This window comes from Lissotriton vulgaris, chromosome 10 (assembly GCF_964263255.1).
Source record: "Lissotriton vulgaris chromosome 10, aLisVul1.2, whole genome shotgun sequence".
In the NCBI taxonomy this organism is placed as follows: Eukaryota; Metazoa; Chordata; class Amphibia; order Caudata; family Salamandridae; genus Lissotriton; species Lissotriton vulgaris.
Window position 1 is genome coordinate 1,032,566,699 of NC_141698.1, and position 17,425 is coordinate 1,032,584,123.

Here is a 17,425-nt window from a genome sequence, read left to right on the forward strand (position 1 = left end):
TTCTGTGGAATTCGTGCTGTTTCTACCACTGTCTTAAGTGTCGTGATCGCATATGCTGCAGAAGTTGTGCCATCTGGCAACCTTAAACACGATCCATCAACCCACAGTTCCCCATCCACATCTGGAAGTGGCGTATCCTGTAAGTCGACACGACCCTTTGTTTGTTCTTCGGTCTGGAAAACACAATCATGGTGTTCTTCCTCCTGGCCCTCAGCAACCGGATACGGCAATAAAGTGGCAGGGTTCAGAGTAGCACATCTCTTTAGTGTGATGTGTGGTGCCAACAGTGTGAGCTCATATCCTGTTAAACGGGCACTCGTGAGATACTGGGTCTTCGTTTGATTTAACAAAGCATCTACCGCATGGGGAACTAACACCAACAATTTGTGTGACAAAACTATTCCCTCACTCTGCCGTATAGCCACTGCTGTTGCTGCGACTGCTCGAAAGCACCCAGGCAATCCTCGTGCCACAGGATCAAGTATTGCCGAAAAGTATGCGCAGGGCCTCTGCTTATCCCCGTGTGTCTGCACTAACACCGACAATGCACACCCATATTTCTCGTGTACGTACAACGTGAAAATCTTTGTATAATCTGGTGTACCTAACACTGGTGCAGAACAAAGGGCTTGTCTCAATTGTTCGAAAGCAGTCTGACATTCATCTGTCCATTCAAGGGGCATTGGTGTAGTTTTGGACAATAATGCTAACAAAGGTTTTATAATGTGTGAAAACCCCATTATCCACTGTCTACAAAAGGACGTTAAACCTATGAAGGCACGCACATCTCTCTGAGTACGGGGGACTGGTGTATCTAAAATTGCTTGAATTCGATCAGATGTTAATGCACGTCCCTCCTTAGACAAAAGATGACCGAGGTAGGTCACCTTTGGTCTACAATATTGTCGTTTTTTCCTAGAAACTTTATGATTGTTCTGAGCAAGAAAGGAGAGCAAATCAAGAGTACTCTCCTCACACTGTGCATATGTGTCTGCAGCTAGTAAAGTATCGTCAACATACTGGATGAGAGCTACTCCAGACTGCAAATCAAAGGAATCAAGCTGTCTTTTTAAAGCCTGGCTATAGATGCTAGGACTTTCCGTATAGCCTTGAGGAACTCGACAAAATCTACACGATTTATTATTTAACGTGAAGCCAAATAGATATCTGCTATCGGGATGATGGGAATGGAAAAGAAAGCATTTTTAAGGTCAATTACAGAAAACGTGGTAGCAGTGGGGGGAACCAAAGTAAGTAAGGTGGTGATATCAGACACCACCGGGTACTGGGGCACAACAATTTTGTTGATTTCCCTCAAATCAATAATAAATCGATAGACTTTGTCATCAGTGTCTTTCTTTAGGATCGGAAGAATCGGGCTGTTACAGACATTGTAGGGAACTTCCTCCACTACTCCTGCAATAATCAAATCCTGAACAATGTGTGTCTGGGCAATTTCACCTTCCCTAGATAGTTTATACTGGGGTACACGTGGCAAAGACACTCCCTCCTTAACAGTTATTCGAATAGGCGGAATGAGCATCTGTCCCACATCCGTGTCTGGTGTAGCCCATAACGTGTGTGGGAGAGAGGCTAATGCTTAAATTTCTTGCATAGTACATAGTCTTCCTACATCCGGATAATTGTCATTCAAAATAACCCGCACTCCTTCAGGAGCGCAGCGTATTGTTGCTCGAAAATATTTAAGCAAATCTATGCCCATAATATTGTCTGGGGTATTCGGTGGCAATAAGAATGGGCACGGGCCAAAGAATCTGTCAATGTAAAACGTAAGAGGTTGTGACAGTGGGCTTGGAGAGGGTGTTCCATCGAACCCTATGCATTTAATCGTTTCGCCAGACAGGGGAGCCCTTGGAACCAAGTTTTTAGACAGAGCACTACGAGTAGCTCCTGTATCAACCAAAAACTGATCAGTAGAACCCAAAACGCCCGCTGATACATATGGACCTCTTTGATCTACTGGCACTTCAACCGATTCCACACCCCATCCTACGCAATCCTATGCGTGCACATAATCCAGAGACTCCACATTCTCACCCTCCGATATCTGGTACTGATTCCGTCGATCAAAAGTATTACGATCATCCTGACCACGACCCCTCGCCTCAAACCTACCACGATCACTTGCTCCACCTCTCGCTCCCGAATAGCTATTCCGTGTCCTTCCACCTCCTCGACCACGCTGATTACGTTGCTCACGAAGCACCGGACAATCTTCAGCCCAATGCCCAAACTCTTTATAGTATGCACAATGATCCTCAGAAATGTCGGTACGACCATAAGACGTACCATACCCTCCTCGCCTGCCTCTATCGTTCCCTCTTGGCTGCGTAGCACGAACCTGAGCCAACATCACCTTCGTCTTTAACTCCTTCGCCTTCTTATCAGTACTTTCTTTAGCCTCTAATTCCTGCCGCTCATAATACTGAGCCATAGTTAAAAAGGACGCAGGGGTCGCCGTGGTCCAGGAACTTTCACTAGTTTTCAAACGTTTTGCAATCTCCGGCAGGAGATTAGCCACATACTTATCAACAAACAAATGCCTACCCGTATCATCCGTTAATAATTGCCCGCTGTAATCATGAAACGCTTCTTCGAAACGTGAAAATAAGTCAGATACTGACTCGTCCTGTTTCTGTTTGCAAGAGGCTAACATAGTCCAATCAATCTTTTTAGGGGGAACAAGCGTTTTTAATTTATTCAAAATAGCTGTCGGGAGGTCTAGAATTAATTGGCAAAGCTTACATGCAGGCTCCCTATCTAAATCAGCTTGGGCTATAGCTTTCCAATCTGCTCCCAAAATCGCTTGGTCATCAAACTTACGAATCGCTCTCACATATCGGGGGGCAGTATTAACCCAAAGAAAATATCGATATCAACTAACGTCCTAACACATGCAGAAATAGCCCCCTCCACTCCTTCATAGAAAGCTGCCGGATTTTTACGGGGATCGGGTAAAGCATTCTTCAATGCCATAACATCTGCCCTATTCCAAGGCGTATACACCCAATAATATATGAAATACCCTTTTGCATCCCCAGACGATTTATCATCACTGGTACCTTGCCCTTTGGGGGGAACATACAAAGGTGCGGCTTCACGCATAGGCATAACATGAACTGTAGAACGCTTATCTGTTCCAAACATAGAACACTGGATTACTCCGTCGACCCCCGCGCAGGCACGTCTGCTGCTTTTTGTGCTTCCCGCAATCTGGACGCCTCATCCCGTAGGTGGACCAACCGTCGGAAAAATTCATCCGCATCTGTAATAACAAATAAACCTTTACTCATATTCTCACGATGAACTGATATATCCTTAGGCTCTAAATCAGTTGAATATTTCCTAAATCGTTCTACAACTTCATCTCCGAGAGCGCTTAAAAAATACAACTGTTCTCGCTCTGACCACTTACTCATTTCATTTTTAATCTCTGACATAGTTATTTTGTTCAAATTAAGTTTGCGAGCACAACTGCGCAACTCCCCAGCTACACCAGCACTTAACCTCATACTCTTACTCCCGTACTCCTCATTGTCAGAGTCCTCGTCCGGGGCCGTAGGCGAAACGTACGGAGGCGGGCACCGATCTAGTAATGAAAAATCATCAACTTCATTAGTAAGGACAGGATAAAGCGGACGCCGAATAGGAAATTGACCACTCGTTTGCAAATTACGTTCCCGTGCCTCCCTCTCTTTCTTTTCCTGCAACTCCTTCTCCAGCTGTAAAGCCTTATCTCGAGCAGCCTTACGCTGTTCTTTTTCCGCCAAGGCTATTTCACGCTTCATTCGTTCACGCACTGCTTTCTCCCACATTCGTACACAATCAAACATATCTTGTCTAGACCTGCGCTGAAACAAACATTGCTCCACAAACTGAACCTTTCGTAAATCAAACGGCCCATGTAGTGGCCATTGCAACTCGGGATCAGATTTGGTGTACTTATTCCATAATTTACTGTATAATATAGGGGGAAGGCCGAATTTTACGTACATCTCCCAATTGGGAGTCCCTTCTGGGGGAGCCGGCTGAGATTCATTTAATCGATAAGTGGTACCATTTCCAAGACAGCACATTCCTCGAAGTGTGCTTAAAACAGGCATGTTCAAAAAGTATCACGGAAACGTGATACAACAAAAAATGGCACTTAATATACTTCACACAAATGTGCCGTTCAAACACAAACAAATTTAGAGAAATATCTCTACATGCCTGCCTATGTGAAGTGCACTGCACATGTAGTTCAAATCATAGGATCAAATTTTAGCTAACTCAAAACATATTCATAGAACCACAGTAAGCGTCCGCAGACTACCTTACCAATCACAAGCTTACCAAAATCTCAGATATCCAGGTTCCAACTGCCAAGGTCTTTGATCAAATCAGCCAAATCGGCACTGTACGACAACTCAAACGAGCACGATCTCAGTCGAGGACCGGCGCCACCTGGAAGGTCAGATCAGAAGGAAAGGAAGAAAACACCGTGGGTGCCAAGACTCGAGTCACTCAGTGGCAGCGTACGCGTCCATGGCGAGTTTCCAATCCTTCGTCACGACCTCTCCTTCGGGCATCCGAGTCGCCGATGAGTCCCTTCGTGGTCACCAATTTGTGGTATTGGGTTCTCCAGGCCTACATACTCCGCAGAATACCCTCTACACCATAACAGATGTTGGCACGGAAACTAGAAAATGCAAAAGACAAGTTTATTAAGACCCCATGGGGTGGTGGTACATTCCTACAGCACCCTTTGGTAATGCAAGAAGTATCACACCGAACATCGGTGCAAGTCCTTCTTTTATACAGTTTTTACAGTAATAAAAATATAGGCGGTACACAGTTACAGAGGTTTAGGTACATATATGGTCAATTTTGGAACACAGCCAACTCGTGGGAGGAGCTATAACACCACTGGTCAGTTGGGCGGAACATTCCTAAGTGATGACTGGTCAATCTAAACTGCGCATGTGTGAGCTTGACCACTACTAAAAATAGCCTGTTGCTGGGCAAACTCGAGTGGTCAGTGGTACAGAGGAAGGACAAAGGATATGCTGACCACGAGGCAACGCATTCAACTAAAATGGCCGCCGATACATACAAAATGGCGTCCGACAACTATAGTCAAGATAAGGGGAAAGTACGTGTAGCAAAGCTTAACGCTAACTCGATCACCGTCAAATTACGACACTCTGCTTCACTGTGTAGATGCAATGAGTTAATAAACTTGAAATTAATTCTATCCCAAGTAGTGCTGTTTTTGTATTATAAAAATTAAAAAAGCAAATCTTAGAATGCAAAAGTGATATTGACTTGAAATGAAAAATCTCACTGCTTCTTTATCTCACATATGACATGAGCCACGTTGAACTTTGTATGTTGGGCAACACCTTGATAAATCACTTCCACTGTTTGTTTTGGAAAATATAGTTGTGTTAGTGACTGAAGCAACCGCTAAACTTGTGTTGGACATAAGTGAAATACATTAATTTTACTATTCATTGTTTGTGAAAATTAGGGTGCCATCCTTGGACTTGAATTGCTTGCCTCACAGATATGGTCAATAATAATTTAGACGATGATTGTAAACCTTCTGTAAAATATATATTGAAAGATAGCGTTGATTGTCAAATCACCTGTAACAAGTATGTTGTTTTAACCACAGAGATAAACTGGGAAAATTGGCATTATCACCGAAACAGAAAGCTATGTTTTCCAGATGGGTACGACCAGATGATATAAGTAACAACCCCACCATGATCTATACTGTCTCCAGTTTCAGCATTAAACAAGTAAGCTTATTTTAACTATTTGTTGAGTACATGAACAGCACCATACATTATTATTTGACCAGTGGTTCCACTCCTGGCTTTGTTTTTTTTGTGCTCTTTTTAACGGGCGATCATTCTAGTACTCTTACTGAGCTGTCTCAATTTTTTGTACACTTCTTAATATTTCCTCCCTCTATTAGCTAAAAGGACTAAGAAGTGTTCAGTAATCCTTGCTCTTCTGGTTGAAAGATGAGCTGTGGCTTGCTCACAATACACAGCATTAATCAAAACTAGCCTATTTTTGTTTATGTATGTATGTGTGTGTGTGTTTTTCTGTATTAAAGCTTTGATAGGCATTGCTGTTTTTATGTATAAAGGGCTACTTGTTTTAGGAAGTTTGGTTTGAGAACCTACTTGTGGGCAAGGATATTTAGTGTGTTTGATAATACCAAACATGGACAGCTTGAATTACAAGTTAACAACTTTGCCTTCTGTTCTAGGGTAGGCAGGTCCTGCATTGTGAATAATCCTAAATTAGTTTCGTGCCTTTACTCGTAACCAATAAGGAAGATTCGTCTGAGTATGTATGATGCAATCTCATGTTTTGGAGGTTGAAAACCAATTTGGCAGTCTTGTTTTGAATTGGTTTCAAATTAAATGGGTGATATAGTGGCAAAATATAGTACATACACACAATCTAATTTAAATAAATGTATGACCTGGCTGAGTACAGGATGAGGATGAGTTGCAGGTATCACTGCAACTCATCCTCATCCTGTACTCAGCCAGGTCATACATTTATTTAAATTAGATTGTGTGTATGTACTATATTTTGATGTTTATGGTTGTAATTTTTTTTTTTAGCAAGTTCATTTTAATTCTTTTGAATTTGTATTTCTACCAGATTTTGCATGATCCTGACTATGTAGCCAGGGTTAGGTTTGGGTAGAAAATTGGAAGCAGCCTTGATTAAGATGGATTACTTCACGAGCAGGCACTTGTTTCTGTGTTGGGGAAGCTCAACAGTCCTCTCTATCTGAGCAACTTTGAGTGTAAATAAAGTTCATCTAAATTTTTCTGTAGACCTTATAACTTTTAACAACTTTGGGATATATTTGTAGGGCAGTGTTGGGTGGGAGCCTTGAGAGTCACACTTGAGGAAAGTAAGGTAACTTAATTTGCTAACTTGGTGTTTGATGAGTTCAGATTTGTCAAAAAAGGTTATAAATGTTTTATAGAGGCATTAGCGTGAAATGCTGGTGTTTGATACTCTTAGGGTCTGATTAGGATGGCAGAGAGCTAACTATGACCAGTGGTTGGAGGCTCTCCGCCCGATCTCCTGAGGTTTCCCTTTGACCGCTGTATTTTGATCATGGAGGCCGGAGGGAAAACCGCAAGGGGATTCCGCTCCTCCTCCTCCGACGTGCTCTGTGTGTCGGAAGAATAGCGAAATAGTAAACCCTTCAATGACGGCAGAGCCAGGCTCGGCTCCGCCATCAGGATTCCATGTTGGCCTTTTCCACATGGATTGGTTGTCGGAACTGACTTTGGGGCCCCTAGCAGGCCCCCTTGCCCCCCAGCACCCCGTATTTGGGCCTAAGTGCCCCCCTCAATATACCTGCACCGTGTGGTAGGCACTGAGGGGTGCCTGCCACACATTGCAGGGATGTTAACAAACTTTCATTTTTTAATGGAAGCTTGTTCTGCGTGTGTTTTAAAGCCTGTTGCACAAGCTTCCATTGAAAAATTGAAGTTTGTGACCGCACCATGTGCGGTTGCATCCTAATTAGGGTGTGGCAACCCCCAGCCTATGGTCTGGCAGTTCCTTCCCCGCAACCTCCCGAATGAGACCGTACTGTTTAGTTGGTAGAATTCTTGATGGAAAAAATAAAACGGTTCTTTGAATCTAACAAAGGTGAATTTCTGGGATTGATGTTAGAATGGAGTAAGGGTGGGAGGCATGGTAGTGTATGTTATTGGAGATCCTGAGCTGTTCCAGATGTGAATGAATGGCTTTTGAGCATGGTAGCTGTGCTGGGGTAGAGGAGACGGTCTCAAAGGCAAGAGGGTATTCCTGAAAATTTGTGAAGACATGAGGGGATCACTTCCATTAAATAAGTTCTAAAACCTGAACAATTGACGGGAGCAATGATCAGGAATTGTTATAATAATTGTACGCGTTAGAAGCTTGCTGCAATGTTTGTTTTATATTCTGGTTGACTGCTTTTGTAATGGCAAAATCCTATAAAGTTATTTTAAAAAAGCATGATTTTAGAACTTGCATGTACATGGTGAGAATAATGTTATAGAGGAACAATTAAATAAAATTAAAAGAAATACCAGCATTTGTAAAGCGCACAGCTACCTCTGGAGACTTGTCCTGGCGCTGGGAGCCGCCGGGAAGCTTAAGCGAGCTATTGCCCTGAGTCACATGGCGCTGGGCTAACATGCCGCCGGCGATCGAACCGTGAACCCCGTGGCCCAGAGTCAGGCACCCTGGCCGCTGCACCACACCTCTTCCACAATGAATTGTGCCCCGAGCAGCAGTTTCATTTACATGCATCGAAATGGCTAAATAGGAACCACTTCAGCCAATGGTGTAACAAAAGAGAAGTTTGCATTTTACTGAAGATGTTACAGGGGAATCAAAGCGGAGAAGAAGGGAGTTATACCCCCTCCCATACTGCCATTTGAAAACCTTCATTATAACATAGGAAAATTAGCAGTTTTAAAATATATTTTTCAATATATTAACGGGGAGATGATCATATGGGCCTGCATGATTTCATTTCCTCTATCCTGGCATTTTATTGAATCAATATCCACGTTTAAATAACTTGTTGTTTATGCTCTAGATATGCAAGTGTGTGCTTATAATATATTACACTAAACTAATACTTTTGTAGGTATTGCCTATAGAGGGAGGTTGCTGTGTCATGGAAACCTTATGTTACATATGCACATACATATACATATATACAGAACGGTTCACAAAGTGGACTTTTAGACGGGGCCCTCTAGCCACTGGCTGGTGTTTTTTTTCTTTTTGGGGGGTGATGAAGGTAGAGTTGCCATTGGCTGAATTGCCTGTTCTTAAAGTTGTGCAGCGGTAGCTGCTCCATTAGAGTGGAGGAGCGCCACACCTCCTGCCACTACCAACAAATAAAAGGATGGACTCGCCCTCAGGACTCTGACGAGTCATGGGGGCGGGTCCAGGGAATGACACTTCTAGTGGGGGAGTGGCAGGCCCTCCCTTCACTGCGCTGTCTCATGCTGGCAAAACCCTTGTGTGTAGTGAAGCTCTCTCCAGCCCAAGCTGCGTTGCTGTGGCTGGAGAGGGAAGACAGGGTCTGTCTGGGAGCGCAAGTTGCCCACACTCAGGCCAATCCTGAGGCTGCTTTCATGCAGCGTCAGGATTGGCCGCAATGCAGTCTGGGAGCCTGTGCCGAGATGCAGGAAGTCCGCAATGCAGCGGGAGAAGCGGCGAAAATGGCTTTAAGTTATGGTGTTGGGTTGTATGTCCCCCATTCCTCCCACTTCCCTCCTCTGGCCTGGCCTGGCCCGGCCCGCCACTTTGGGTGGGGAAGGGCCGCAACTGAAGTTGTGGCAATTCAAAAATTAACATAGGGCTTTAAGTATTCCCCTGTGGGAAACTCTCGAACTGTTTTCCCCTTTGCTGTTCAGTATGTGGTCTGTCGCCGTCTCCTGCCTGCTTCACAGAACTGCCTGCGCTTTTGATCTCCCTAGTACTTGGTGAATTGAATCACAAGCATTGGCAAAGCCAAAATATTGCAAAATGTCCACTTTGTATGCATGTGCATGTAAAGCAGCAATCTTGTAATGTTTTTCCTTTTTTTGGAAAAATTATTCCAAGATGGCCCGCATTCTTGCACATGTATAGTGGCCATCTGTGATGGGTTTTGAAAAAACATAAAATCCATTACAAGATGCTGCCCATATGTGCATGCTTGGTGGCCATCTGTGGCGGAAAAACATTGGAAAAGCCAATGGGGCATCTCCTGATAGCAAAGCGGACAACTATTGGTCTTGCCAATGCTTGTTTAGAAATTTCAGTAACCATTAGTACAGACATTCATGCTCACATTTGTAGGCAAAATTCAGTTTCCACAACTGGTGTTTCAATGTTGTTTTTGTTTTACTTTCAGACAATTGTATCGGATTGTTCATTTGTGGCATCGCTAGCTATTAGTGCTGCTTATGAAAGAAGATACAACAAAAAGCTGATTACCAGGCAAGTGATACCTTTTATGCCAAACTGTGGTTTTTAAATTTTTTTATTGAAATTGGTCTTAAAAACTAATTCCAGTTTTTATTGCTAGCAAAATATATACATGTGCAATTGTACAAAGCTTAATATACTAGTTATTGCTATTGTTCAGTGCGAGGAGGGCCATGACTGATGAGAGGCGAGACCTCCAGTGAGTTAGAATGCCCCTCCTCTCCCACATCGGTGGTAATAAATACCATATTATACACCGCAAACCTGCATATGTGGTTTATGTCAGGGCTCTTGTGTCATGTTAACTTGTTTTCAAAAAGGTGTTAATCCAAAACCAGGATGCAATGAGTTACAGTTTTACAGGATATTAAAATCACTTTGAAGAGACCATTTGACTATTAGGAGAGTTGTTTTGTTGTGTGAAGCAATTGTTTTGTTATATTCAGTTTGTGAAGTAATAAAATGTTTTTTCATGTCAATTTTACAGTACTGTGGGAATAAACCCAAATTTTACCTTTGCACTGTTGCACGTTTATTAGTACATTTGCTCTAAGTGACATGTCATTGGACCTCATTTATTTTCTTTTTTCACTTACATGAAATAAATGTGTATATTTTATGCAATAGCTGTTAATAACGTGATTGTGAACCAGTACCAAATGTTTTTGAACTGTGGTTTTAGCCGCATTCCATCATGATCTCGTTTCTAACAAGACCTATCCATATCCATCCATCTCCATACTAATATAATAAAGAGAGAGCCCAAACCTTTGAGGCCGGTAATCTCAGGAACCAAAGCACCAATCACAACACCCAATTCAGCGTTGGAAAGGGCAGTTGCAGCAGAAGGACATAGGCTATGCAGACGCCCACCATATACATTTAAAAGGTAAAGGAACCGTGCCAGCAAAGTAGTCCCTTGTGGGCGTGTCTGCGTTGTGCTGTGGGCGTGTGCTGGGGGCATGTGGTACATTCCGCCCTTCATGCCATGTCTCATATCGTGTGCTAATCCCACCCTGCTCCCTTTAAATACCCCTGCACCCCATAATCATAACCCTCCCTTACTCTTTAAAATACCCCAACCCCCTTAAACACTAACCCATCTTAACCCTATAAATATACCCTGTACCCCAAAACCCAAATCTATCCCTAAACCCTAAAAATGCCACTGTACCCCAAAACCCAAACCTAGCCCTGAACCCTATAAATACCCATGTACCTCATAACCCAAACCTACCACTGAACCCTAAAAATACCCCTGTACCCCAAAACCCAAACCTAGCCCTGAACCCTAACAATACCACTGTACCCCATAACCCAAACCTTCCCCTGAACCCTAAAATACCCCGTACCCCAAAACCCAAACCTAGCCCTGAACCCTAAAAATACCCCTGTACCCCAAAACCCAAACCTAGCCCTGAACCCTTAAAATACCCCTGTACCCCAAAACCCAAACCTACCCCTGTATCCTAAAAATACCGCTATACCCCAAACCTAGCCCTAAACCCTATAACTACCCCTGTACCCTATAACACAAAACTATATCTGAACCCTTAAAATACCCAAACACCCCAAAACATATACCTCAGTACCGCAAAACATATACCCCTATACCCACACTTACCTTTTCCAAACATTAAAAAAAAACATTCTTTTACCATTCATGCATTTACAACGAATTTTGTTGTAAATGTATGCGTGGTAAAAGCATATAAAATGTAATGCCATGCGTTTTAATGGCATTGCGGAGTCATGGTACTTTCGTAATAAAAGTATGTGGAGTGATGGTATGCGGAAAGAAAGTTGCGGAACAATGTGTGTATACCCTCCCCCGGTAAGTACATTGGAGGCACGGCGGCCCACATCTCCGCAACATACTCATATTTTTTCACCACCCATTTGAAAAATGCACAGGTCTCTCTCATTGATGGCCAGTACCGACATACACTTTTAGACACACCTCCCGCCACAAGTTCTAGAATTGCGAACTTTAGAGCTGGGAAGCTACGTTCGAATCTCTGCATCAGCTCAACATCCTGTGATTCCAGGCAAATCGCGTTGTCTCCCTGTGCCTACCACAAATGAATGTGTTCTTCTGTAATGTAAACTGTGCTCATGCCATGTTGTCAAGTTCACGCTATATAATATTGCAAGGAAAAAAAAGTAGGGAAAGTCGAGTTCACGCACTACTGAACGCGCACTCTTAAGTGCATCAGCAGTGCACTGTGAATCTGAGCGTTTCACAGGCCTGTCACAGATAAGAAATGCTATCAAAACGAAATCCTACAAAACAATATACTACTGGCTGGCAGCAATTCATACCCGGACAACGTCGGGAAGAGCTGCTAGTAAATATATATATGAATACCTGTGTGATTATATAGTGACACAAGTCTCCTGTGCAGCCTTTTTTATACAATCTGAACTAGTTGTCATATACTCTTGTGCAGTGTAAACTCCATCATGTAACTTAGCAAGATTTTCACACCTAAAATATTTACTTGGTATCACTCCTAAATATCATGAGATACTTCGTATTGCTTAGGAAGGTAGTTAGATTTTGAATTGAACATGGGGATGGGTTCCCTGTTTTTTTGTCCTATGCATCACGCTTGCGGGTTTACCTATAGGATTGTAATTGATCACATCTTTTCTGTACAATGGTGTTTCGCCCCATGGGATACACCCCTCAAAATATTAGTGTGGCATTAGGGGCAGGCATTTTCATATATGTATAGACTTATTTAGGGGAAGCATACATTTATTCCTTCCAGCCAGCAAACGTTGTTCTTTTCTACCATCAGATTCATTTGCTCCAGTCCATTCTACCTTTGAGCTCCTTCAAGTCCCTCTCTTTCCTGCATGCACAATCTACCCCTACACTCTCTCCTTGCCCCTACCTTCTGCTCTCTTTGCCTTCTTTCTGCACCTTCCTTGTACATCCCCTGGATTTCTCTTCTCAGTGCTGCTTCTCCTATTCCAACATTTCTTAAATTTGACGTCTCATCCAGCTTCCTTTCCTTTTTGCAAGCTTGCTAATTACGTTTTGATATATATCTCTCAGTGCAACTTCTGTCTCTCTCTGACATGCAGGAGGTTCATTACCACTTTTGATTTCTGTTTTCTTCATTTCCCAACCATTTTAAAGCAGTAACTAAAGGCTGGACCATGGCACTTGCTTCACATCATTGACAAATCTGTAAATAATTTAAAAATGTGTTATGAGATGTATGGGTAAATTCCATGTAACATCACGTTTCCAAATAAAGATTATCCACTGCAGATGTATTTGTTGAAGGGATGTTAATATTCCTATGCGTACCTATAGAGGGGTGCTTGCAGAGAAAGTTTGATTGAACTGTACAGGCACAGCGTTTGTAGTCAGTAAAGTACACATTCACATGCAGCTATAGTGGAGACCAGGGATAACCTAGTCAAGGAATATAGAGGCCCAGTCTCAAATACTAACACTATAAATTGATTTAAAATCAGCTACAACAGGGGTGTGGAATTTGATCAAATATCTACTTGTCCATGGGACAGGTTGCTTCATAAATCTACAGTAAAGCAATCCACTTATCTCTTTGTTGGCACATAGTGCAGTGACAAATTATGGCAGCCATCTCAGTATATAAACGCTCTGATATGAACCCTTATGATTGTGCCAGGGCTCACAATATAGCAGGACTTGAATCCTAGCAATTTTCTTATTTTGCCTTATTTCCGCAGATCCACATAATGGGGCTGGAGGTAGAGTTAAGCAATAGTTCCTGAGATGGAAGGCCCTTTGAGTGCATGCAACCCAACTAAATTGCATGTTTTATGATATTTTGTCAGCTCTTCTTTAATCTTCACCCATCCTGAGAAAGGTTGAACATTTACTCCTGACAAAGGCAGAAATAAAACTTCTTCCAGGGTTGGGGAAAAAAAGTCGTTGAAGGGAAAGTGAACATGTAAACACTACACAGATTTTCGCATGAGCAAATCTATGCCTGCATATTTGCTCATACTCAAAGGCAGTTCATAAATATTTTCTAGGTGCACGATTTCCTGGTCTACTTCTGTGAATTGTTGGGAATTCATGAAAGCCGTAAATTTGCACTAATGCAGGACAAACCATGGATGCACTTTTGGGACTTTCTTTAAGAATTGGGCATCAAATTAGGTCTGATGTTAACCAAGACCTTCTGTTTTTATTATAATTCTATCTCTCGCTCTCTCTTTATCCATCTATCCTGTGACAGGCTTCTGCTCTTTCGCAAGGAGCATATTAGCCCACAAAGTAATTTTGTTCAGTGCCAGGGACTTCTGTGGCAATGTGTGGTTTTTGAGACTGAAAATATTATTGCTTTTCGCTCATTTTTGTTATAATAGAGGGGGCCTGACAGCTCTCACAAAGTTTTATTAAAACCATATCAAAACAAGCATTTGCAATGCAATAGGTCTCGCATTAGGAAAGTTTGAGCTATTGGTATTGTAAATGACAATTTTTTTATTTATGTGTTGGTTTTGAAAATAGCAAAATTAATAGCTTCGTCATTTACAATGCTAATAGTTTTAACTTTCGCAAATGTGACACCTATAGCATTTGTAATGTATTATGTGTTGTATTTACATGACTTAGATGTATTGATATTACAAATAAAAATGGCTTTTTTTAATAATTAATACTTGAATAAAAGTTATTGTAATTTATAATGGCAAATGCTTTTGTAAATAACTTTTGTGAAGATTATGTTCATTGTATTTTATTTTGACGAAAATCCAAGAACAGAAGTGAAATATTAACATATTTTTGTGACATTTGTAATAAAGTTTGAAACATTGAGAGAACACATTTGAACCAGTTGTTGTTGAATGGTTGCACAGATTGATGCTGTGGTGGCGCTGACTGATGTTGTGGTGACGACGAGTGATGCTGGAGCGTTTAGTGATGCTGTGGTAGCGCACAGTGATGTTGTGGTGCCCCTGAGTGATGCTGTGGTGGAGCTGAGTGATGCTATGGTGATGCGATAGATAGATAGATAGATAGATAGAGTGAGGGCGATAGATAGTGGGAGGACGACAGATATATACAGTGTTATGTGGCACTGAGTGGTATTTGGAGTGTATGTTCCATTGCAGAGTGTGAGGGTGCGCAGGGAGTGAGGGTGCGCAGGGTGTGAGGGTGCACAGTGTGTGAGGGTGCGCAGTGTGTGTGAGGGTGCGCAGTGTGTGTGAGGGTGCGCAGTGTGTGTGAGGGTGCGCAGTGTGTGTGAGGGTGCGCAGTGTGTGTGAGGGTGCGCAGTGTGTGTGAGGGTGCAGGGTGCGCAGTGTGTGTGATGGTGCAGTGCAGTGTGTGCGGGTGCAGTGTGTGTAGTGTGTGTGAGGGTGCAGAGTGTGAGTGTGAGGGTGCGGTGTGTACAGTGTGTGTGAGGGTGCAGTGTGTTCAGTGTGTGAGGGTGCAGTGTGTGTGAGGGTGCAGTGTGTGTGAGGGTGCAGTGTGTGTGAGGGTGCAGTGTGTGTGAGGGTGCAGTATGTGTGAGGGTGCAGTATGTGTGAGGGTGCAGTGTGTCTGAGGGTGCAGTGTGTGTGAGGGTGCAGTGTGTGTGAGGGTGCAGTGTGTCTGAGGGTGCAGTATGTGTGAGGGTGCAGTGTGTGTAAGGGTGCAGTGTATGCTGTGTGTGTGAGGGTGCAGTGTGTGCAGTGTGTGTGAGGGTGCAAAAAAATGAGAAAGGGGTGTAGAGAATTGAAAAGAAGGAGGGTGAAAGAGAGGGGAGCTATGACAGAAGAGAATAAAGGATCTAAGAGTTGTGAAGACGAACAAGTGTTGAAGACCACACACACATAAACCAATACAACTGCAGAACCAAAACCCTTGCACACTAATCCTCACCTACTTGATGTGTATATACCAGAACTGTGCAGCAACCCTCAGTACAGGCAGCACACGGTAGTACTGCAAAACACATAGCAGATAGTTCAGAGCCATACCGCACAAAAACCAAAAAAGGACCAGTAACATAACATAATAAAATGCATTTAATTCTAAAGACGAAACCTATTTTTGTTCCCAGTCCTTAAACTGGACATATAAAAGTACATGTACTATGTCCCCTGTCCCCTTCACACAGGCACCAACAGCTGTGGGGTCTGTAACCAATGGCGGCACAAGAGTGAGATAAAGTGGCGCAAGAGGGCAGCCCAGCGGCGCAAGAAGGAGGCACAGCGGCAGAAGAGGGAGGCACAGCGGCAGAAGAGAGAGGCACAGCGACAGCGGCAGAAGAGAGAGGCACAGCGGCAGAAGAGAGGCACAGCGGCAGAAGAGAGGCACAGCGGCAGAAGAGAGGCACAGCGGCAAAAGAGAGGCACAGCGGCAGAAGAGAGGCACAATGGAGGAAAAGAGAGGCACAATGGAGGAAAAGAGAGGCACAGCGGCAGAAGAGAGAGGCACAGCGGCAGAAGAGAGAGGCACAGCGGCAGAAGAGAGAGGCACAGCGGCAGAAGAGAGGCACAGCGGCAGAAGAGAGAGGCACAGCGGCAGAAGAGAGAGGCACAGCGGCAGAAGAGAGAGGCACAGCGGCAGAAGAGAGGCACAGCGGCAGAAGAGAGAGGCACAGCGGCAGAAGAGAGAGGCACAGCGGCAGAAGAGAGGCACAGCGGCAGAAGAGAGGCACAGCGGCAGAAGAGAGGCACAGCGGCAGAAGAGAGGCACAGCGGAGGAAGAGAGGCACAGCGGAGGAAGAGAGGCACAGAGGCAGAAGAGAGGCACAGCGGCAGAAGAGAGGCACAGCGGCAGAAGAGAGGCACAGCGGCAGAAGAGAGGCACAGCGGCAGAAGAGAGGCACAGCGGCAGAAGAGAGGCACAGCGGCAGAAGAGAGGCACAGCGGCAGAAGAGAGGCACAGCGGCAGAAGAGAGGCACAGCGGCAGAAGAGAGGCACAGCGGCAGAAGAGAGGCACAGCGGCAGAAGAGAGGCACAGCGGAGGAAGAGAGAGGCACAGCGGAGGAAGAGAGAGGCACAGCGGAGGAAGAGAGAGGCACAGCGGAGGAAGAGAGAGGCACAGCGGAGGAAGAGAGAGGCACAGCGGAGGAAGAGAGGGGCACAATGGAGGAAGAGAGGGGCACAATGGAGGAAGAGAGGGGCACAATGGAGGAAGAGAGAGGCACAATGGAGGAAGAGAGGGGCACAATGGAGGAAGAGAGAGGCACAGCGGCAGAAGAGAGGCACAATTGAGGAAGAGCGAGGCACAATTGAGGAAGAGAGGCACAATTGAGGAAGAGAGAGGCACAATTGAGGAAGAGAGAGGCACAATTGAGGAAGAGAGAGGCACAATTGAGGAAGAGAGGCACAATTGAGGAAGAGAGAGGCATAGCGGCAGAAGAGAGACACAGCAGCACAAGAGAGAGCCACCGCAGC

The 17,425-nt window shown here is 44.0% G+C and overlaps 1 protein-coding gene across 3 annotated transcripts in view; it reads left to right on the top strand.

Moving 5' to 3' along the window:
* CAPN7 (calpain 7) overlaps positions 1-17,425 on the top strand; it is a 291,586-nt gene that overhangs the window by 79,279 nt on the left and 194,882 nt on the right. For all 3 annotated transcript variants that reach the window (XM_086942071.1, XM_086942073.1, XM_086942072.1), the window contains exons 7-8: positions 5,681-5,807; positions 9,953-10,038. In XM_086942071.1, coding sequence (XP_086798197.1) covers positions 5,681-5,807; positions 9,953-10,038 — 213 coding nt within the window. The remainder of the gene's footprint in view (positions 1-5,680; positions 5,808-9,952; positions 10,039-17,425) is intronic.